Source organism: Mustela nivalis, assembly GCF_964662115.1.
Source record: "Mustela nivalis genome assembly, chromosome: 19".
In the NCBI taxonomy this organism is placed as follows: Eukaryota; Metazoa; Chordata; class Mammalia; order Carnivora; family Mustelidae; genus Mustela; species Mustela nivalis.
In genome coordinates, this window is record NC_139038.1 from 3,498,766 (window position 1) to 3,521,440 (window position 22,675).

At 53.8% G+C, this 22,675-nt stretch overlaps 1 protein-coding gene across 11 annotated transcripts in view; it reads right to left on the minus strand.

Moving 5' to 3' along the window:
- Positions 1 to 490: 490 nt before the first annotated feature.
- MMD2 (monocyte to macrophage differentiation associated 2) overlaps positions 491 to 22,675 on the minus strand; it is a 42,700-nt gene continuing 20,515 nt past the window's right edge. For 5 of the 11 annotated variants that reach the window (XM_082714203.1, XM_082714204.1, XM_082714207.1 and 2 more), the window contains 6 exons: positions 20,191 to 20,272; positions 18,614 to 18,774; positions 16,424 to 16,498; positions 13,822 to 13,923; positions 13,024 to 13,093; positions 491 to 9,521 (listed from right to left, as the gene is read on the minus strand). In XM_082714203.1, the coding sequence (XP_082570329.1) occupies positions 9,318 to 9,521; positions 13,024 to 13,093; positions 13,822 to 13,923; positions 16,424 to 16,498; positions 18,614 to 18,774; positions 20,191 to 20,272 (694 nt within the window). In that variant the 3' untranslated portion in view covers positions 491 to 9,317. The other 6 variants (XR_014306407.1, XR_014306408.1, XR_014306409.1 and 3 more) reach the window with 6 other exon arrangements.

Sequence of the window (22,675 nt, forward strand, 5' to 3'; positions counted from 1 at the left end):
TGAGCGGACGGAGTTCACCACCAGGCTTCACACCTCGGGCTGAGGCCCAGACTCTGAATTCCCGACTGACGGAAGCCATGAGAGATGCCGGTGATTACTGATGTTCTAAGCCACTGTATTTTAGGGTCCCTCGTTTTGCACCAAGAGACAGAAGAGTTTTTAATTTACTTTACGCTTTTCTGAATATTCCGTCTTCTACAGTGAACTGCTCTGATAAAAAGAATGAACAGATGTCATTTTTTAATAGGTCTTATTTGTTTTAAAGATTTTATTTATCTGAGAGACAGAGACAGAGCAGTTGCATGAGACCACAGGAGGGGCAGAGGGAGAGGAAGAAGCAGGCTCCCCACTGAGCAGGGAGCAGGACACAGGGCTCGATCCCAGGACCCTGGGGATCATGACCCAAGCCGAAGGCAGATGCTTCACCAACTGAACCACCCAGGCATCTCTGGACAGACGTTACTTCTAAAAAGACAGCCGGACAAGCGTGACCCATCTTGAATTTTTATTTTTTTTTTAAGTTCTTTCTACTCCAGGGCAAACAGTAACATTGACCAGCAGGATTATTCCTCTTGGCTACAAATGTTTATCAAAGGTCGTATTAATACAAAAGAGAAATTTCACAAACACAGAGAAGGTCCAATACCAGCAGGACGTCTTTTTTTTTTTTTTTTTTTTTAAGTCATGCCACAGATGCCAGTCTCCAACACTGTAGACACGACACGTCTAGAAAAACACATGTGAAAGGCAGTCAGACCTCCTGCTCCCCAGCCCCACCCCTCAAAAGAAAGGACTTCCCAAGCAACAGGAGTGGAAAGATTCCTCGTGAAACCCAGGGGAGTAAACAGGAGTGGCGGAAAATTCATCCCACGGGAACCAGGGCCCGGGATTTGAAATTGCTTCTGGGCGCACAGTAGCTTTTGCAAAGTTGCTCATTTTTTAGTCGGATTCGCTGTCTCCCTACCTTCCCAGTCCTGACTGAAGGCACAATGACCCACATTCCTGAGGTCTCTATGACCATCCAGCCCCTCTAGGTCCCCCCGAACCTGGGGCCATCATCAGGACAAGAGACCCCAAAATTGGGTTTTGGATTCCTCTTAGCGGGGTCAGGGTTCTGAGCAGCCAGATCCTCCAAAGCTCCCAACTTCCTTCTCCTTAACTGTCCCCATTTGGCCCTGGGTCCCCAAGTTCTCAAGGTCTGGCCCCACGAGGACCCCTGCCAACCACACAACTGGGCACTTCGTACATAATACCAACGCCCATGCCTTCCTGGGACAGAACCACCGAGATCAGTTTCCAGAGCTGATGGCCCAGACCCACTTGTGAGACATACAAGCACTGTTAACAGGTTGCACCCGGCACGCTGAGAGAAAGACAAAGGGTAGGATGTCTAGGGCAGTGTGGGAAACAACCCTATGCATCACGCGGGCAGGTCTGTTTCGGCGACGGACGTGTGAACCGGCATCAAAGTGTAAAATGCATTTCTTATGATGGATGTTGATCAAAAATTTTGGAAAACACAGACGTCTGGGAATAAATGGAGAACGGCTGACCCACGCAGCCTCAGCCTGATCCCATGAGACATAGGTGAGCCTCCTGTGAGGGCCTGCAGCTGGGACACGATGACCCCCCCCCCCAATGGCAATGCCACAGCAAGGGTACAGGTGGGTTTGAGAGCCCATCAGGAGGCCGGCTTTGCAAAGAGTAGGTGTCCAGACACCCGCAAGCTGAGGTTGTGTGGGCAGAGAGAATCCACGCAGACCTGGGGTAACCCACTGTGGCTTCACCCCACCACCCACAGGGCCCCAGTGATGAAGGGCCGCCCCACAGCTCGGGTCTCTGTGGCTGTCAGGCCCTGTGGGAGGCATTGGGATCCAGTGTCCTACACCCCCTGGGGAGGGCCCCAGCCTTGGCCAGTTCCCAAAGGCAGGAGCAGAGAACACCCACATTTCATCCTTGGGCCTCGCAGGGCTCAGGCAAAACTGACGGAGAGCAGGAACCGAGCAGCCAGAAAACGGCATTGCTCCGGTCAGGGAAACGGGGCCCTGGAAGGACGTGAAAGAGATGCCTGGTCCCCGGTCCCCAGAGCTCAGCTCCCGGGGAGCAAGGCAGCAGAAGGAGGACAATGTGACAGTCAAAGGCCATGACGCGGATTCCAGCACGGCCCTGCACCACGGATGACCTTGGGCAAGTCACATAGCCTCCCTGAACAGCCTCAGTTTCCCTGTCTTGCCGGTTTTGCCGGGAGAGGTACACAAGAATGGGAATGTGTACACGTTCAGAGCCGTGTGTATACTGCCTGTTACACTGATAAAGACGGCGTCGACTGCAGAGACGTGTACGCAGACCGCAGGCCGCGGCATGCTGCTCAAACAGCTCTCCAGAGACACCAGGCTCTGATCTGTAGCCTTTGCCGATTCCCACGGCGTCAGGATTCCCACTGAGACCAATCTCACACTGCTCCTGGTTTAACAACTTGCCAGCCCCGGGATATTTAACCACTGGTCTCCAGGATGTCATAAGCACGCAAAGCACAACACCTCCATGGCCTCCTGTCTCCCATGGGCAGTGGACAGTGACAATCAGGATCCCATAAGCCCAAGCAGCCATGTAACAGGCAGCGGGCAGCGGGCAGGGACCCCTCCCCGGTCCGCACCTCCCTCTTCTGCCCTACCCCCACTACAAACCAGACCACCTGCAGAACAGGGCTGTGTTCCCCTCCCTACCCCCCACCCTCCCCGAGAGCTCACGCCCCATGCCAGGGCCAGAGCCGGCTGCTCTAAACCTTCCAGAAAAACCAGCTCTTGGTAGAGCCCACTCAGGGCAGAGTCAAACCCACTACAGGCTTGAGTTGGGAAAAACCAGCCCAGGAGCCTCCTGCCAGCATCCTGGCTTGTCCTCTGATGTTCAGACTCGCCTAGAGTAAAGGCCAGGGCAGAGTCCACGAGGACCACCGTTGGGAACTTGCCCAGCCCTGGATGCAAAGGGCCAACATATCCACAAGGGTGTCCCAGACCAGTGCCCACACCTGTCCTGCCTCCCCATCCTGCTCCCGTCTCCAGGATCCTGCCAGTGTTTTAGGGAGTGAAAACAGGCTAAAATGAGGGAAGTGTTGGTCTGGGATCTCGGCCCCTCGAGCGACATTTGTAACCCGCTGTAAAACAGGGAAAAGTCTAGATCAGTGGTTCTCCACAACGTTGGGCCTCCCAAGGTCCTTTCGGGGGCTCACGAGATGAAGCTGTTTTCATGAAAGCACTACGATATCGTCCTGCCTTCGTGCAAATGGTTTCCAGAGACAATGGCACAGGTGACTGTCACACACTCACCAAAACCCAAGGCGGGGGAGTCCTGAGGGCTTCTGCTGAGCCAGACATTTAAGAGATTTGCAAGAATGTGAAACCATGCCACGCACCCCCACCCCGAAGTCTCTTTTTGTTTAGAAAAATGTAGCTCTTCTTAATAGAAAAAAATGTTACTGATGTTAACGTGTAGGGAGTGTATCTTTACGTGATTTAATAGATAGTTTCAAATACTATCAGTTTGAGTTTCTAGTATGGCGAATGTTAATATTAGACATATCTAACAATACTGAACAAAAGTTCTTTGGTGTCCTCCATAGTTTTTAAGAGCACAAAGGAGCTCCACGATCATAAAAAGGCTGGAGAAACACTGATCTACTAGCACTATGATGAAATAGCCCCCCTCCCCATATGGGCTTTGTGCCCACCCTGGACATGGACAGTCTGGAAATGGACCAGCAGCTGACAATCAGCCGAGCGAGACCACCAGCTCCTTTTACGGCTGACCAGATGGAAGCCCAGAGAGGGTAAGTAACCTGCCCCAAGTCACACAGCATGTGGGAAGTTCAAGCGCACTACAACCACACACGGAAAACCGGGCCACGAGGGAGGGCTCGTATTTCCTCCCTGCCAGACGCAGAGACCCCATGCCACCTGTGCTGGGCTGTGAGAGAGGCAGCAGGCTGCACATTCTGTCGCTGGAGGGGGACAAGCCTGGCCACGGTGCCTGGGGAAGGAAAGAGAGGGCTGTGGGAGGAGAAGGCACCGGCCCCAGCTCTCCCCGGCTCTGCGCCCCGGGCAGGTCACTCCTTGGCCCTCCCCCTGACTCTCTGGGTACAAAACCGACCTGTCCCAACCCTTTTGCATCATGTTCAAGGTCTTGCTACTCAGCCTCCCAGCCTGGGAAGCACAGTCCCGGCCGGCCACCTGCGCACAGGCAGGGTGTCCCGCTGGGACCTGGGGCTTGGAGCTCTTTATAGGGGTCCAGTTTCTGTGTGAGCAGGATAGCCTCAGGCCAGAGAATGTCCTGGGAGTGAGCCCAGGGATGGGGGGCGGCACCACTCCTGCCGGGCTCCCGGCCACTAGGAGCCATGCCATATGGCTACACATTCTCCCAGATCAGCCTCTTTTGAAAGCCTGAGTGAAAGCTTCTGTCAGTGCTTCCAACACGGACCTGGACATGGGGCTAGTGAACAAAGCCTCAGACCTTCAGTATAACCAGTCAGAGCACACAGGCCAGTTGACAAGCCCACCGGCATGTCAGCAGCAGCTATTCACAGGCTGGGAACCCTAAAACGGACTTGCCGGTGTTTTAGGGAGCAGACAGTGGAGCGGGGGAGAGCCCACGGCTGCCACTTATTCGCTGTGTGCCCTCGCATGAGTTACTTCACTTCTCTGAGCCTCAGTCTCCAAGTCGATGGAAGGGGATCCTCCCCACTTCGCAGAGTTGTCGTAAAGACCACACAAATCCCAGGGCTTGGCACAGAGCTTATGAAGCATTAGGGATGGAGCCCAACTTCAGGAATGGCCCGGGTAGAAACACAGGCTGCTAAGGGGTATTTGTGAATTTCCGACCTTGTGAATGTCGGAAACGAAGTGAGAGAGAAAGAGCCCAAAGCAAGAGCCATGGTTAGGTCCTTTGCTCCTGGACACGAGTCTGTCCTCTGGATTCTAACCCGGGAACCCCATCACTGACATGTGGGGCATGGCCTCCAAGTAGATGAGCTCCAGAGTGGGGCTTCTGGAACCGGTGTCCAGACTCCAGAGCACGATCCTGATCTACTGGCTCAGCAGCAGTCCTAGGCGGGGTGGCAGCAGGGATCTGGGGTCCAGCAAACCCCTGCAGAGGCTCCCTGGCCAGATCCGAGGGAGTTGAGAGTCTGGCATGCTGGCCCGTGGAGGGCTGGACCCTGAGCAGGTCTGCCTGGCTCCAGGTTTCAGACCCCGGAAGGCAGAGCATCTGGGCAGCCCAGTGCCAGGCCCACTCCCCCACCTGCCAGGGCCCCCAGGGACCCCTGGCTAGCTCCGTAGCTCCGTGAGGATCTGGGAAGTGAGGGAAGCCGTGGAGGCAGTGGTGTGCCAGACGGGCCCATGCGGGCCTTCAAGGGCCAGAGAGGGGGAATCCCTCCCAAGACCTCTTCCGTGATGTCACCTCAGCGGCTTGAAATCAGCCATGGGAACATTTATGCCATGAAAATCAGCAAATGCTACACACCAGTGTTTTGTTTTGTTTCTGAAATTCTTAAGGATGTTCAGCCCAGCATTCCTCCTTGGAGGACAGACGTGGGGGCAGTGGGTGTCCTTGGAAACAGGTGGTGCGGCCGTGGGACCTGACACTTGGAGATTAGATAGTCCTGGCTTCCAAGCTTGGCTTTGCTGGATGGATGCTGGGTGGCCTTGGGGAAGTCGCCAAACTTCTCTGTGCTCTGGCTTCCTACTCTGTAAGATCAGCAAATGGACCTTACCCAGCAGAGGGGACTATGTCAACCAATGGACAAGAGCGTCAGGAAGCCGCCAGCACAGAGACCGGCCCCCGGGAGGGGCGCCCTTTGGGTAAAGCCTCTGCCAGACCAGATTCCTGCTCCTTCCCCTCACACCTGCGCTGCACCATACCTGTGAGTGTGTATGTCTGCATACTCACGTGGGACGGCCCCAGGTTCTTTCGGGACCCTGCAATGTGGTTCCCAGAACCCACCTTTCAGCATCTGGTCGTGCAGTGTGTGGGGGTGAAACTGACCAGTGCCTTCTTGACTAAGTCTCTAGGTTCATTTCCCAGACCTCTGAGCTCTACCTGCCTCTCTTATCACCTGAGCTGTCCCCCACCCCTGCTTCCCAGCAGGGGCCGGACCACCAATTCAGGAGCTCAGCGGAGCTGTGGGAAAACATTCGGAGCTCCGTAGCATTTGCAGACGAATTTGGAAAGGAGAGCCTGGTGCGGTAAAAACCCAGGAGGGCAGCATTTTGCGGAAGCCCTCCGGGCCACCCCACTGTGCTGGGCCCCCGCCCACCACCAGCCTGGCTTTGGGCCCTCCATCCAAGCCCCCTGCAACTCCCATCCTGCCCCCATCCCTGCCCAGTGCTTTCCTAGGATCCTCCCCAGCCTGACCCTGAAAGAAGGACGCTCAGCCCTGTTCCCAGCATATGCACGATTTCCAATCAAGGGAAAAAGGCAGCTCTGGTCCGTGATGTTGGCTTAAAGCCCACCGGCCTGAAAGCTGCTGGCTCCGGGGACGGCCGTCAGCAAGCTCCGCTCAAGGCCTGTCAGGGATAGCCTGCCAGCTAGCAGGCAGGACTCTCCACCAGCCAGCGCACCTGCCTTGGCTGGCCCTCATGATGGCCAGGGGACTCGCTAAGCAGGCTGTCACCTCCAGGCCTGTCCCCCAGCCCGCCTAACTCAGGAGCAGCAACAGAAGAGCCCGGAGCATCGAAGAGTCCGGAGCATCGAAGAGTCTTTCTGACCTTCTCCCTGGTTTCCTGGGACATGATAGCCACTCTGCAGGATCGTTCTAGCATGTGACAGCCTCAAAAGTGGCCAGGAAGAGGGAGCTGGCATCTGAGTTCCCAGTGCCCTGCCCTCTCTACCCCACCTGCCCAGCACACAGACTGGAACACTTACCCACAGGAGGGACTGGCCTGAGGAACATCTTTTCCTTCCCTGCACTGCTGGTGACACACTTTGGGGGAGGTCCGGGGTCTAGGTTTGGGTGAAATGGAATGCTGGGAAACTCACTTTCACAATGATGCTGAGGAAGAGAAAAGGTTCATGGGAAACAACCTAAATTGGACCAAGGGGAAGGAATGTGGTCACGGACTTACAGCAGTGTCCTCACCAGCCTGTCCACAGTCGGAAATTCCACCATTAGTGATTCACTCCTTTGGCCAGCACAGCTGACACTCCTGGACGAGGGTCATCTTCACTATCAAAGGCTGCTTCCCAAGGACAGCTAAAGGAGCTAATCAGAATACCAGGCTGGGTATTTCACATTCATTACCCCACTGAATCTTTAAGCAAACTTGCAAGGTGCTGCCTTACTATCCCCACCTTAGAGCTGAGGTTAAGGAACTTGCCCAAGCCCTTACAAACAGAAGCAGCCAGACTGGACGTCAAGTCCAGCAAGACACAGCTCATCCCTTAAAGAGCTCCCAGGGTGGGAGGCAGGTGCAAAGACCAGGGTGATGAAGGATAGAGTTCCGAGCCTCGATGCAGGTAAGCACAGGGGCAGGGTGGAGGGGAGGTGATGGGAAGTGGGTGGGAAGCCCTAAGTCAGAGGAAGGCCAGAAGTCCCTCGATACTGATGCCTGAGCAGGGCTTTGCAGGATGAGTAGGAGTAAGAGGGGTGGATGAGGGGGTGAACCAGCACCTCCAAAGATGGGCATAAAGGGGCAGGCTGTCTTGGGGACAATCCAAGATCAAGTAGCCAAAAGGAGGGGGCAGAAGGAGATACAGGTGTCACAGAAGGAGCTCAGCTCTGGGGTCAATAAAGAAGTCCCAGGTCAGTGTCTCTGTCCCCCCATCACTGGCAAACTTCCTCTCCCCACACCAACCTCCAACCCTGACCCCAACTGATGGTGGGCATACTGGATGAAGGCAGCTTCTGGAGGCTGGGTGTGCCAGTGTAGACACACACACACACACACACACACACACACACACACGGCAAGCGGACAAAGCTTACCCCCAGAGTCTGTCAGCTCAGAACCCGCCTGTCTGAGGAATGTGTCTGATGGCTTCGGTACATGGGATTTCAGGAACTCTGAAATACTTTGGAATGTACTAGAAATAAGCACAAGGCGTCCTGTCTTGGAGGCTGAGAACTGTCTGCCTTGAGAGATGCTTGATTCAGAGAGTCCCAGGTTCCCGTTCTGCTCAGGAGCTGGGCCTGGATCCCCTTCCCCAGTAAACATCCAAGCATCAGCTACAGAGGGGCCAGCCCAGGCCGGGGGGGGATGCTCTGAGGACAGGTCCCTGGAAGCCTTGTCATGGGGCCACTAGGGGCTTGAGAGGTAGGGGCATCCCAACACTGGGAACGCTCTGCCCAAATCCCTATCAAACTAGCCAGGTGGCCAGGCCTTCTCTCCAGGTCTCATCGGAGGAGCCTCCAAGGGCCGCAGCTTGGCACCAAGCAAGAATCTGAATGCTGGCATCACAAGCCCTGAATCTGGAGCAGGTGAGCAAGTCCCCCGGAACGAATAGCTCCAATACTTTCTCTGGATTTTTTTCAGCAGAAGAAACGGCCAAGTAACGGCTTCCTCATCCCCTACCACTCACTCCTCCTCTGTTCTGAGAGACAGCTATGCGGAGCAGAAGGCCAGCGGCTGCTCGGGCTGTCTGCCTCGGTCTCCCTTCACTGCCCCCAGACGGCCTGCACCGGGAGATTCCCCGGCAGGAGATAAGCAGGCTCCCCAACATGGTCGGACCGTGCTCCCACGGCAGGACACACTGGACAGGAGAGTCTAAGGGGTGCCATTGTGAGTGATGAGTCCATAGGTTCGTGGCCACTCAGAGCCCCTCCCAGAGGAGAATCCTGATTCCGCACCATGCTGCAGTTGATTGGTGATGTCTGCTGTGGTCACGGATATTCACCATCCCTGATCTACAGGCTGGGTGACCTCTTCCCTGAACAGGACACAATCCCCCAGCCAGGACTTTGGTCGCAGAGGAGGCCCTGGCCAGTGAGGTACAAACTACTCCACCGACCCCCACACGGGCCCAGGGTCCCCCTCGTCTGCCAAGACAATGTCTGCTCCCTTTTCTGTGGATGTTAATGTTGGTTGAATTAGGAAACACTTGCCTAGAATAGAAACACGTTACAGGGTTAATTGCTTCTCTGCCAAAATGACTACATGCTTTCTTCCTCACCTGGGACCCGAAGGACATTCTGGCTGTTCCCAGGAGTAGCCTCCGACCCATCAAAACTCTGCCCGTGGACGTGCAGACGGGCCTGGGAGCTGTGCTCTGGACCAGAGTTCATAGAAACACTTCTCGCGATGCTCTGGCCCTGTGCAGTCTGGGCTGCCTCATTTGGACACCTTGGCCTGCAGGGTGCTGGGCAGATAGAGGTACCTCCAGATGGCATAGTAGTGGGTACCAGCCCCGAAGGCCACAAAGAGATGCCAGATGGCGTGGGCAAAGGGGATCCTCCCGTCACTCTTGAAGAACACCATACCCAAGCAGTAGAAGACCCCTCCGGTCATCAGCTCCCAGATGCCCTCGGTGTTGGGCTGTCAGGAAGGACAAGGGTGGGGGCATGGGTCAGAGAGGCAGCCGCCAAGGCTGAGAGCCCCCTCCCACCACTCCCCCACACCCCAAAACGAAAAGAGACGTGGATGGCGAGCCAGCCCAGATGCCTGGGTAGGAGGTCTCAACACGTGTTGTCTATCCTCTCCAACTTAATTCTCAGATGTTACCATTTCTATCAAAATCTTGAAGACTATTCCAGGTTCTCAGCAGCCAAGTTTGACGTATACTGTATCACAACTTTCTTAAAAGGAATACAGGTCCGGGATGAAGAATTATAGAGAAACCAAACAAAAATCATTAAGAAAAAAGGAGTCGTCCTTGCTGCCAGAGATGGGCGCTGTTAACACCCACATGAGTGCTTCGTGGTTAAAGGGAATGGCAGAGACTGAGCGAGGAGAACCTGCCACACCATCACCCCCCCACCGCCCCCCGCCTCCCCGGGGCCACCCATACACCTGTTACAGGCTCCCACTGCTGACAGTATCCTTCCAGAAACACACGCTAGGCACTTCAGGTGGATGTACGAGGCCCAGGAACTGACTGTTCCAGACAAAGGGGTTCCTTCACCATCTCCTCCAGGCTGCAACTCCACCTTGGGTCACTGCCCTGTGGGGGGACCCATCCGCGTCTCACAGGGACAGCCCCCTCCGGCGTCTGAACAGCTCCATGGTATTTCAGCGTCCTTGCGGACACGGATGCCCTCGGTCCTCGAGAGCGTCATACTGGAGCATTAATGACCCAGGAGACTCAGCCCCTCCCCACTCCTGCTCCCTCCACCAGCAAAGGAGGCAGGCAGGACCGCACGTGGCGGTCATGGAGACGCGCCCACGGCACGCACTACGGGAGGAAAGCGGGTCGCAGAGAAGAGGAACAACGGAGTCCGTATGTCTGCGTGGCCACATCGATTTGCATATAAATAAATAAATGAAAAGAACTCGCAAACTGAACGGTGGTTGCAGCTGGGGCACCGTACTGGGGAGGAGGGGGATGGGGGGCTTGGTTCCTTCACGCATTTTCAGACTTATTTTTTGCAGGGACTGTGTATTTAACTATACCTTGACTATACAAAAGTATATATATGCACTTAAACATATGTAATACATCGTTTGATGGATATTGTATAACTTAGTACTTATTTCATGCAATTTATAAAATTTATACATTTTTTAAAGATTTTATTTATTTATTTGACACAGAGAGATCACAAGTAGGCAGAGAGGCAGGCAGGGAGAGGGGGGAAGCAGGCTCCGTGCTGAGCAGAGAGCCCAGTACGGGGCTCGATCCCAGGACCCTGGGACCATGACCTGAGCTGAAGGCAGTGGCCTAACCCACCGAGCCACCCAGGCACCCCTAAAATTTATACATTTTTAAGTAAGTTTCAGAGTTTTTTAAAAGTCTAAACTTTTTTTTAATCTTTTTTTTTTTTTTAATTTATTTATTTGAGAGACAGACAGTGAGAAAGAGCATGAGTGAGGAGAAAGTCAGAGGGAGAAGCAGACTCCCCATGGAGCTGGGCGCCTAATGCGGGACTCGATCCCAGGATTCCAGGATCATGACCTGAGCCGAAGGCAATCGTCCAACCAACTGAGCCACCCAGGTGTCCCAAAAGTCTAAACTTTTAAAAAATATTTATCTAACATAAATTATATAATGTAATATTTAATATGCTTCATAAAATTTTTTAAAGTTTTTAAAATTTAAATTGCTTTAAAATTTCAAGATATTACAATATAATAGTTGGTTTAATTCATAAGATCTTTAAAATAAATGTAAGTGAATTCTTTAATATTTAAAGAAATTAAACATTTTTCATTTAAATGACAGCATACTTATTTTATTTTTTAAATACTCTTCATAGATTTTTAAACTTTTTTTAAAAATACATTTAAATATTTTAAATTTTTTTAAATGTTAAAAATATTTATTATAAATTTTTTAAAATCAAAAAACAAATGTAAAAGAATTTTTTAAACTTTAATATTTGTTTACTATAAATTATATAATGATATAATGTAAAGTTTAACTTAATAATCCTCAGAATTTTTTTTAATTTTTTAAAAAATAAATTTAAATATTTTTTAACTTTAAAATTTTAAAAATATTTAATATAGATACAATAATATAATATTTAATTTAATATTATACAGCCTAAGGTGTGCCTGGGTGGCTCAGTGGGTTAAGCCGCTGCCTTTGGCTCAGGTCATGATCTCAGAGTCCTGGGATCGAGTCCCGCATCGGGCTCTCTGCTCAGCAGCGAACCTGCTTCCCTCTCTCTCTCTCTCTCTCTCTGCCTGCCTCTCCATCTACTTGTGATTTCTCTCTGTCAAATAAATAAAAAAAAATCTTTAAAATATACATATTTAAATAAAAATGAACTTGGAGGGGAAAAGGCAGTCTGTGAGAATAAATACAAATCATTGGGAAAATGCTGAGCAGACGAAATGATGGGGCCACAGATTAAAACATAATTAAGCTACCTTAAGCAAAACAGCTTGGTGTCAGGATAGAGACGGGCCCCTGGGCGAAACAGAACTGAAATAGCAAAGGGAGACCCACATCTACGTGTGAATTAAACGTGACCAAAGGAGCTCATGGAAACGACAGATAATTGACATCACTGGCTAGGGGCTCAGGGACGGATCACCGTGCCCAGGAGAAACCACAGCGGGAAGGTTAAACCACAAGACAGACAGGAGAAGACACAGGTAAACATTTACGTGAACTTGGAGAAAGAAGACCCTCCTAGCCATACCGCTTAGGTTTGTAAAGCTATACAATGTTTAAAAACACAAAACCCCTACTAAACTCGACAATGTAGAATTTTACCACCTCCCAATAAACCACTGTATAAGATAATAAACCTGGGGAGGGTGCCAGGCTGGTGAGTTTACTGTGCCCACTTGACAGATGGGACAACTGAGGCTGGCAGAGGTGAGGTGGTCCACGTGTGGCCCACCCAGCTGCTTCTCTGCCTGGGCTCTGCCCCTCACGGGTCCAGGCGGAGCGGCCCAAAGATCCTCGTCCCCACAGTCAGGAGTGATGGGGGCCAATCTCAGCTCAGCCACTCAGGGGTGCCCCCACCCCCTGCGTGAGCCAGCCAGGCCGTCATGAACAGGACTTCATGTCCATCTCCAGGGACTTGGGACTTACTATGTCCCAGGCCCCGACCTATTCGCTGTCCGTGGGTCTTCCTATCGAATCCTTAAACACACAGGGAGCCTGTCACAGGGATGGGAGCTGAAGCGGGGGGCCGGGGGCTGACGCGGGGAGGGTCGCCATGCTCCCTGGAGGTTAGGCAGGGTCAGCCCCTGCAAGGCCAGGGAGTGGAGCCCCCCAGGGCTAGCCTCTCTGCTCTACTGAGTACCTCTTGAGGCCTCAGCTTGCCCAGGCACCAGAGGCGGGGCTCAGACACGGCCATCCCCAGAGTCACTCGGGGTCCCTCCAGCCCGCTGGGGGCCCCCTGGCCGGGTGGGTGGGACTCACCATTGAGAGGATGACCAGGGCGGGGAAGAAACCCATGACCACGTAGCAGAGCAGCTCCACCAGCTTGTACCTGGCAGGAAGACAAGCCATCTGGGCCTCGGGACAGCCTCCCCAGGAGGAATGGCACACAGCTCCCCGTTCTGGGTAGGAGGGACACCCCAACCAAAAGAGTGAGAAGAACGCCGCCCTCTGCCCAGCCCTCCTGGGCTCTGACGTCACCCCGGGACACGCGGCAGGTGCCGGCAGAGCTGGGTGGCCCTGGGCAGCCGTCCGTCCCTCTGGGACTTGGTCTCCATCGGTGGGAGAACAGGCCAGGATTGTCCCTGCTAAGCATAGCGCATGTGCGGGCCCCTGCCACAGCTCGGGCCAGGGGCTGTCATCACCACAGGATCCCAGGACCTCTTCCCCGCCAGGCCCAGGCAGCTGCCCTCCATCCGTCCGAGTGGCTGCACTGGCTGACAGATTTGCCCTCCCTGGAAATTCCAGAAGTCAGCTACTCCTTTTTGCTTCCATAGCTCTGTTTCCTTCCTCACACAGCAGAAGGGAGCCTCTCCCCTCATCTAACAACCCAGCTTAGGGAACACAGGTAACACGGAACCTACAAGGTCTTTTTTAAAACCTCTTCAGATCGACCCTACAGGCTGTGGCTCTGGTGGCCACCCCCGGGGACTGAACCCCAGGATGCCGGGCAGAGCTGTGCCCTCATGTTTTGGGGTCGTCCTGGGGCCTCCTCTCCCCAAGACCAGGGAGGAGGCCCAGCCCACCCGATCCCCTGCCCCGTCCCCAGCCTTGGCTTACCGCTCGTGGAAAAAGAAGACATAGATGGTGCCCACCGAGGCCATGATCCAGACCAGCCAACGCATATGGGAAGCCCAGGGGCCCAGCTCCCGAAGGTTCAGCCTGAGAGAGAGCCAAGAGCACAGCCTGAGGGGGGTTACCCGGGGCCCAGCCCCTCCTGGGAAGACAGACCCCAGAGAAGCCCCAGGCCCCGTGGCTCTGCAAGTGGGATGTGGGCTCTCAGGGTGGAAAGACAGACAGAGAAACAGACAGAAACAATAAGCAATGATTAGAGGAAAAAGGCTCTTCCTTCCTGATTCTCCCACCAGCTTCCGAGAGCGGGCTTCTCTCTGCGCTGCTGGGCTGAGGCCATTTCCCCTGGGGCAGGCACCTGCAGGGGCCCGGCTCTCTCTAGCATTTGGCCACAGCAGCAAGGCCACACCCACGGCCACCCTCCAGCAGCCTCTCTGTCACCCCGTAGGCAAAGACCAGGCCCTTTCCGACGAAAAGCGGGGGGGGGGGGGGGGGGGGACTGGTCTTAGCCGTCCCTCGTTATCTGTCACTACGGGCTTTCTCTAGATTCTGTGTTTGACCTTCATTGATGGATTCTCCCCTCCTCTGATCTTCTACGATGAATCCTTTATATCAAATGTGCCGCGTTCAAATCATTGTATGGTTTCTGTCTCCCAACGGCACCCTGCCAGATACACCGCGCTGTGGCATTGTCACAGCAGCTGGGAACCAGGAGACCGGTCCGCACTTAGGGGAGGACATCTCCCGGCGTGTCGCTAGGTGTGGTGGCGGTCAGCGAGGGGAGAGTAACAGGCCTGTATTATTTGCACACGTGAAGAGAGACGTGTAACTGTGTGCGGGACACCGATCAGAGCCCCTTGTCGGGTGAGGAGCAGGAGATCCTTCTAGAAATGGTTGATGATGGCAGGGGTTGCGGGGGAAAGGAGCCTTTCCCTTTTTTCTGGAGTGAATTTCTTCAATGAGAATGTCTTATATACAACTTCTGTCCACCCCCGTGTCCTCCCCAAAAAGCAATCGGCTCCGAGTCCAATTGTTATTATGAAGAAGCTCAGGTATAACTGGAAAGTCTAAAGGTAATAAATAAATAAATAAATAAATAAACCGACGCATTACTCGGAAGAACCATCGGTGAGGATCATTCTAACTGGCTTTCCAAACAGACACAGAACAGGCCGGTGGGAAGGAGACTCAGTATAAAATGGGTCGGAGGGGACGGGCAGAGGAAGGGAAGGAGGAGACTGGCTCAGATGGGGTTGTGGGGAGCCTTGACAACACAGGTCATTGCTTACTGAAATATCCCACTGAATCTCCACCTGATTTTAAAAGAAGAAAATGAACCCTCCCCTCCCCCCACAAAAAGTGTGCTGCATTGCAAACAAATATTTCTGCTCCTCTCTCTCTCTCTCTCTGCTACTCCAGAGGCTTTCAAGAATCTTTAAGAATAGGGGCGCCTGGGTGGCTCCGTGAGTTAAAGCCTTTGCCTTTGGCCCAGGTCATAGTCTCAGGGTCCTGGGATCGAGCCCCGCATCAGGCTCTTTGCTCAGCAGGGACCCTGCTTCCCACTCTCTCTCTGCCTGCCTCTCTGCCTTTGCACACGTGAAGAGAGACGTGTAACTGTGCAGGACACCGATCAGAGCCCCTTGTCGGGTGGGGAGCAGGAGATCCTTCTAGAAATGGTTGATGATGTAATCGCTGTCTGTCAAATAAATAAATACATAAATCTTAAAAAAAAAAAAACATAAAAATATGGGGTTTCCTGACTGAGGCAAGGATGGGGGAAACCCATGGTCACTCACACCCCCACCCCCTCCATGGTCTTCTAGTTACCTCCAGGGCTTTTCAGAAAACGGCGTGAGAACCATTCAAAGAAAAATACCCACCAAATGATTCTACACCGCCTTGCCCCATGTCCCGCTTTCCCATGCACCCAGCCCGGAAACTGGTCACCACGCCCCTTTGTCTGTCTAACTCCTCCCACACAACCAATCAACCCGCTCGGCCACATGAAACGGTTTCTGGAGGTCAGAAAAGGCCGCCTCTTAGCAACGTCATAGGATTTGAGCCAACACATCCACGCGCGGGTACTAAGGAGACTGACTGTGGCAAGGTCTCTCCTACCCAAGGGACGGAGCGCCCCAATCCCAGAAACATCTACAAGCAGGGGACGGCCAGGAAATGTTATGCTGTTGTAGAAAAACAAAACAAAAGACGGGGCATTCTTCAATGTACTAATACAGAGAGTCGCCCCCCCGGTGAAATCACCAAGAGAGCAAAAGCAAATCAGAGTTTGTATAGTGCCCTCCTTTTGCATTAGAAGGCAGAGGAAAAGTATGAACACAGATGCATTTACGGTATTATGGGCACACACCTGGGGCTCTCTTTGCACAAAATAAGTCTGGAAAGAGACTCAGGAAACTGTTCGTAAGTAGTTGCTTCCAGAAGGAGAACGGGCAGAGGGCGTCTTTTTACCGACATGCTTTTGTGCGGGGGTCAACAGATGACCCCCCAAAGAGAAGACATTCAGAGAGAGGAAGCCAGGCCAGGCCCCCCATCACTTCACCCCTGCCCAGGAGGATACAGAGATACTCACCAGGGTGCGTAGGATGCCGCGATGAAGAAGTAGATGACCATACGGTCGAACATGTGCAGGCAATGCTCCACCATCCTGGGGCAGAGAAGGGGTAGGGGACAGGGTTAAGGTCCCAGAGCCACGCCCTGGGACAAACGTGCCTCCTTGCCTGTAGGTGCAGAGGGGACTGGGCTGGAGGCTCAGATGCCAGCATTCTGGTTCAGGTCCAGGTCTGGAGCCAGAAGACCCAAGTTCTAATCCCGACCTCACCACTTATGGACTATGACCTTGAACCAGCTCTCTGATCTGTGGGGTGGGGAGGACACCAGCAGCCCATCACAGGGCGGCCGTACGGGTTAAGCACATTGGTACTTAGCATAGCACCGTGCGTATCAGGATGTGCTCAATAAACGTTCACCGTTTTTGTCGTGACCTCACGTTGAGTAGCCAACGGTAGCCGTCAAAGTATTTGCCCAGTGTGGTGGCCAACCTCCAAAATGGTGCCCAAAGAGCCCCACTTGCTTGTATCCACACCCATGCGTGGTCCCCTGCCACGATGAATAAGGTAAACACATGTAACCAACAGAGGCCTAAAGAAATATAGTGATTTCTGAGGCTGGATCATAGACGCTGCAAGGTTTCCCGTTATTTAAAACTCCTGGGACTGGGGCGCCTGGGTGGCTCAGTTGGTTGAGTTGTCTGCCATCGGCTCAGGTCACGATTTCAGGGTCCTGGGATTGAGTCCCACATCGGGCTCTCTGCTCAGCAGGGAGCCTGCTTCCCTTCCTCTGCCTCTCTGCCTACTGTGATCTCTCTCTCTGTCACATAAATAAATAAATAAATAAATAAATCTTAAAAAAAAAAAAAAGATAAAACCTCTGTGATGGAGGGTAACGTATTACAGAACCACAGATAACTACTATAAACTGATTCTGCCCAGAAAACCGCAGCCCTCGGTAAAACGGACCGGGGATCCTGCGTGTAGTTTCATCGCGTGTCCTCCTAGAAATGAAAGTGGCAACAGCAGCTAGCATGATGTGTGCAGCGTGGGCTGTAAGCACATCACTGGTCTAAGCGTATTTACGAGCATTAACTTCTTAATCCCACCTGGAAGACAGGTGCTGTTTTTTTCACCGGCTACGTGACAGGTGAGGACAGGAAGGGCCAGCACAGTCCCACCGGGGGGTTAAGCAGGCATTAAACCCAATGACTGGTTTCTTAGTGAGAAAAAGGGGAGGGAGATTTGGACAAAGAGACACACAGGGAAGAAGGCTGCGTGAAGACACAGGCAGCCGGGAGTGACAAGCCGGAAGTCTAGGAACACGGGGGCCCCCAGAAGGTGGAAGAGGCAGGATTTTCCCCTAGAGACTTCAGAGGGCGCACGGCCCCACCGACGCCCGGATCTCGGCCTTCTGGCCTCCTAAACTACAAGAGAATGAATTCTGTTGTTTCCAGCTGCCCCGTCCGTGGTCTTTTGTTGCAGCAGCCACAAGAAACTCATACAGTGGGGCAGGACCGAGACCCACAGAGAAGGCAAGAACGGGAAACAGGAATGGGAGCTAGAGCAGAGTCACGGGGCACCTGGGGGGAGGAGCGGGCCGCCGCAGCTGGAGATGAGGGGTCACTGCAGAAAAAGGGACAGAGCTTCCATTCAGGAAGAGGAAGAAAGTTCTGGAGTTGGGCGGTGGTGTTGGCGCCACAGTGTGAATGTGTTTAAAGCCCCTGAGTTGGATGCTTCAGACTGGCGAAGAGAGTCCATTTATGTTATGGGTATTTGCCCCAGTGTTTTTAAAAATGGAAAGCAAAGCAAAAATTTAAAAAATCCAAGACAATGCCCAGACCGTAGAATTATTGAAAAGATTACGGGTGATGTCTGCACGCGAGGCCTGGACCCGGGGCGGTGGCGGGGTTGGGGGGGGTGCCCAGAAGGGGAAGGTCATTCTGACGGTTCTGACAGTTAGGAGGGTCCCTCGTAACAATACTGGGAGCTGGGGGTTTGCTCTCTGGGCCTCTTGGGGGTGAGCAAAGGAGGCTCATGGGGGGGTGAGGTGGTCTGCCCAGCTGGGACCCAATCCCGGGTGGCCAGCCGAAGCAAAGACAGCGTGACAGTCACCGCCCCAGACCCCTCTGGGTTCAGCTAGGCACGCCCCCCCCACCCCGCCCTGGTCACCTGCCCGACCCACATCGCTCCCGTGGACTAGGCAGAGGCACCTGAGATGGCTCTTCTTCCAGGAGATGGTGTGGAACACTGTGGACACCACGAAGAGCCCACAGAGGCCAAGCCCATAGACCCAGGCGGAGATGGCCTCCCAGTCGTCGTCGGACAGGAAGTAGAGGTTGGAGCTGCCGAGGATGCTGGGAATGATCCAGAGCTGAAAGCAGAGAGGGGGTAGGTGCTGCAGGGCCAGGCTTGGCCGTGGGGAGTGGGGAGGTACACAATCCCTGAGCTTCCCCGAGCATGTGCCCACCGTCTCCTCCAGACTCGCAACGTCCAACAGAACCTCCGTCCCTGGTGGGAAGGTCCCAGACCAGCACCATCCAGCGTGGGATCCACTGGGCCCCTGACCGCCAAGCACCTGAGTCGTGACTTGCCAATAACGTGAAGTTTTTTGTTTTATTTCATTCTCATTGATTTTAGTCTCAATTGCAGCCACCCCACGGAGCCCGTGGCTACCATATTGGGCAGCACAGCTCTAGAGAAGATCGTGGAAAACACGAAGGCTCCCCACCTCAAGGAGCATCGCCGGTCACCAGCCTCACGGTCCCCGGGCACGCCACGCTGCCCCACACCCGTGTGGTTGCCCATGTAGTTAGCGCCTTCTGGAGAAAATAGACCTCCCCACCAGGCCCACCTGGAGAGCCCTTCTCTCTTCACACCTTGGTTAACCCATCATTTCCCTGGAGAAGTCTAGAACTCTCCAAAGCACTTTCAGGGACCCCCTCCCCGAAAGTGTGCCCAGTTCTGCATGTCGGGAGCACCTTTTCAGGAGAAACGGTCTACGATAGCCCCAGCCAAGAGAACTGTAACGTGAGTCGCCCAGGTCATCTTGGATGTTCTGGGACTCGTGTTTTTAAAGGGAGAAACAAACAGGTGAAATGAATGTGAATACTATATTGTGTTCAGCCCAGTGGATCCAAAATACTGTGTACTATACACAAATATATTAAGGAGATATTTTACATCCCGTTTTCCCTGCCATGGCTTCCCAAGTGAGCATGAAGGTCATGCCCACGGCACATCTCCAAGGGATGAGCTGCATTTCAAGGACACGATAGCCACTCGGGGCCAGCAGCTACCAAACCAGACAACGTGGGTCTAGAGTTTTCATGATTTCCAAAGGGGTCCCCTGCCCAGAGAAGGATTTCTTAGACAAGACAAGGACTCCAGGCAGAGGGAACGGCATATGCCAAGACCTGGAAGTGTACCTTCTATCCAGGAAACAGCACATTCAGGCGCTGGAACCTGGGAGAAGGGTGTGGCAGGGGGGAAGCCGGCTGACTTACGAGCTAACTAACACTGCTGCAAGCTTCCTACGGGGTCCTGATGCTGTGCAGGAACCAGGGAGCCAGGAAGGTTCGCAGAGAAAAAGAGAGGCACGCTCAGTACCACAGTCCAATGTACCCAAATGGCCTTCCCTCCAGATGCCACTCACTCTTCCAAGGGCCACAGAGGCTGTCAGTCGGGACACTGTCGTGGAAGAGAGGTGGACTCTCTCCAAGGGTGAAGAGGCTGCGCCCTTCCCACCTGAAAGTGTCTCCTGCTCTCGACCCCCCAAAAGCCAACTCACAGCGTGGGTAGCGCAGTTGGCCGCATGCTCGTACTCGGTGGGCTGGTACCTCTTGTGGGCGGGGACTCGGTGGTTCATGAACCTGGAAAGACAGGCATCATTCCCGGAAGCTGGGCCAGGAAGCCGGGAGCAGCTGTGGTCCCAGGATTCCCCGGAGACCTGACGTTGGGGTCCCTCCTGGTGGGAAAAGAGGATCCCTCCCCTCCCCCTCCTCCCTCCCCTCCCCATCCCCCTCCTCCCGAGCCCCCCTCCCATCTTCTCCCCACCCCCCTCTCCCCCCTCTTTCTATGACACTTTTTTTGAACTGGCCAGTATGTAGTAGTGCCTGATCCCCAATGTGGTATTCGCTGCAAAACTTCACTAAATACAAAATTCTCTTTACTTCCTGTTTCTCTTTTCCCTCCGTGAGACATAGCGCAGGGCTCCCTGCTCCGACAGCCTGATCGGGTCTCACTTGTGCCCCCACCCGCATAACCACCACCACGTAGGAGGAGCCTGAGCTCATGGCCTGCCCCCCCCCAAAGGGCCCTTAGGGCCCCTCCCAGTGACTCTTCCCTCAAGGGAAACCACTTGCGACACTGTCATCATTGATTAGTTTGGCCCGTTCTTGAACTTCCCATCAATGAGATCACACAGCACAAATCCTTCTTTGTCTGGCTTCTTGGGTCCCACGTGACTTGGGCGAGATTCATTCATATTGTTGGACGCCGGGAGTGGCTGTTTTCATCGCCATAGAGAATTCCAGACACTATTTATGTTATCCGCTCTCCCGGAGGTGGACGGTCCGATCTGGGGCCACCACGGAGAACCCTGCTCGTAAGCATCTGCACACACTTCTTTCGTGACCATCGCACTCATTGCTGCCAGCATAGGTCCACACGTGGAAACGCCAGTAGCTTTATCTGGAGCAGTAGGCATTCCTGGGGGCCCCTCTAGTCTCTCCTTTGACCACACTGGAGCTCAGAGGGAGACACCGCCCCACTCATTTTGCAGAGGGGAGGCTAGAGCGCAGAGTAGAGGAATGTTGCCCCCCACCCAGGTGGGACACAGGCGGGCCAGACTGGCGTGACTCTGTGTGTGGTTGGGGGGGGTGGTGCGAGTCAGGGTGGGAAGGTCGCCCGGCAGGGTGGGGAAGGGCATCAGAGAGCTGGGGGGTGAGTCTGCAAGCACCTGGTTCCCTCCCCGGACTACACAGGCTCAGGATCAGGGAAACGGGCCGTTCACCTGTTCCCCCTGGACTCTGCTGACCGTCACCCACCCCCGGATGGAGTTAAATTCCACTGCGACATCAAACACTTCCCTCCAGGATCCCAGTAATTACTCTGAAGACCCACAGACATAAGCGACGGGCATGTGGCTCAGAACAAAGGGCTCAGCGCAGTAGAGTTCACAGAGCATTTACGGAGCACCTTCTGTCTGCTGAGTCCCTGCCTGGTGCAGGTCACCGAGCATATCCTGGGCTTTTGGGTGCTGGCACCACATCATGACAGATTGCAGAGCATTTATGAAGCACCTTCTGTGTGTTGGATCTATGCCAATAAAGTTCACAGAGCATTTATGAAGCACCTCCTGTATGCTAGATTCACATTAAGCATACTTCACTGAGGATTTGTCAACAACTCTATGCACCACACAGTTCATAGAGCATTTGTTAAGCACCTTCTGTATGCTGGTTTTACACTGAGATCTAGGGACAGTGGGTTGGAGTGACCCGGCCTTGCCCTCAAGGAACTCACAATCCAGAAGGCACCAGATTCAAGCAGAAATCCCAATACCATGTGATTCATACTCCCCATCCTTTCAGGAAACCCTCAGGAGCTCCTACCACATGCTGGCTGGAGTTGAGAGGAGGGATAAGGCAGAGTGTGAAGGACTCCAAGAGGGCGCAGGCTCCCCAAGGCACGGGCACACCCGCATAGCACCCAGCTCCACAGTGGGCACCAGCCAACAGGTATCAAGGGATAAGTGAGTTTACCAGACAAAAAGACAGGTAGGAGAAGGAAGGGCACTGGCCCACGAAGAAGTAGACATGGGTGTGCAGAGCAGGGTGGCAAGCAGCCCAGTGTGTACGGGGCAGTGTTACGGGCTGGTGTCTTCCCAAAATTCCTATGTGGATGGAGGTCCTAACCCCCAAGGACCTCAGAAAGTGACCCCATCTGGAAACACAGCTGGAGCAGGTGTCCTCAGTTAAGATTAGGTCCCACCGGAGGAGGGCGAGCCCCTAATCTGTTTATGGGGAAAGAACCACCGAGCCGAAGCCCACGAGACAATGGAGACACAGATCACAGTGATGTGACCACAGAGGGCTGCTGAAACTGCCAGAGGCTGGGAGACTGGCACAGAAGCCTCTCCAGGGCCTCAGGAAGGAGTCAGCCCCGTCGACACCTTGGTCTTGCACTTCTGGCCTCCGGAGCTGGGAGACCAAATTTGTGTTCAGTCACCAAGTGTATGGCCATTTGTACCATAGCCCTAGAGACCCTAACAT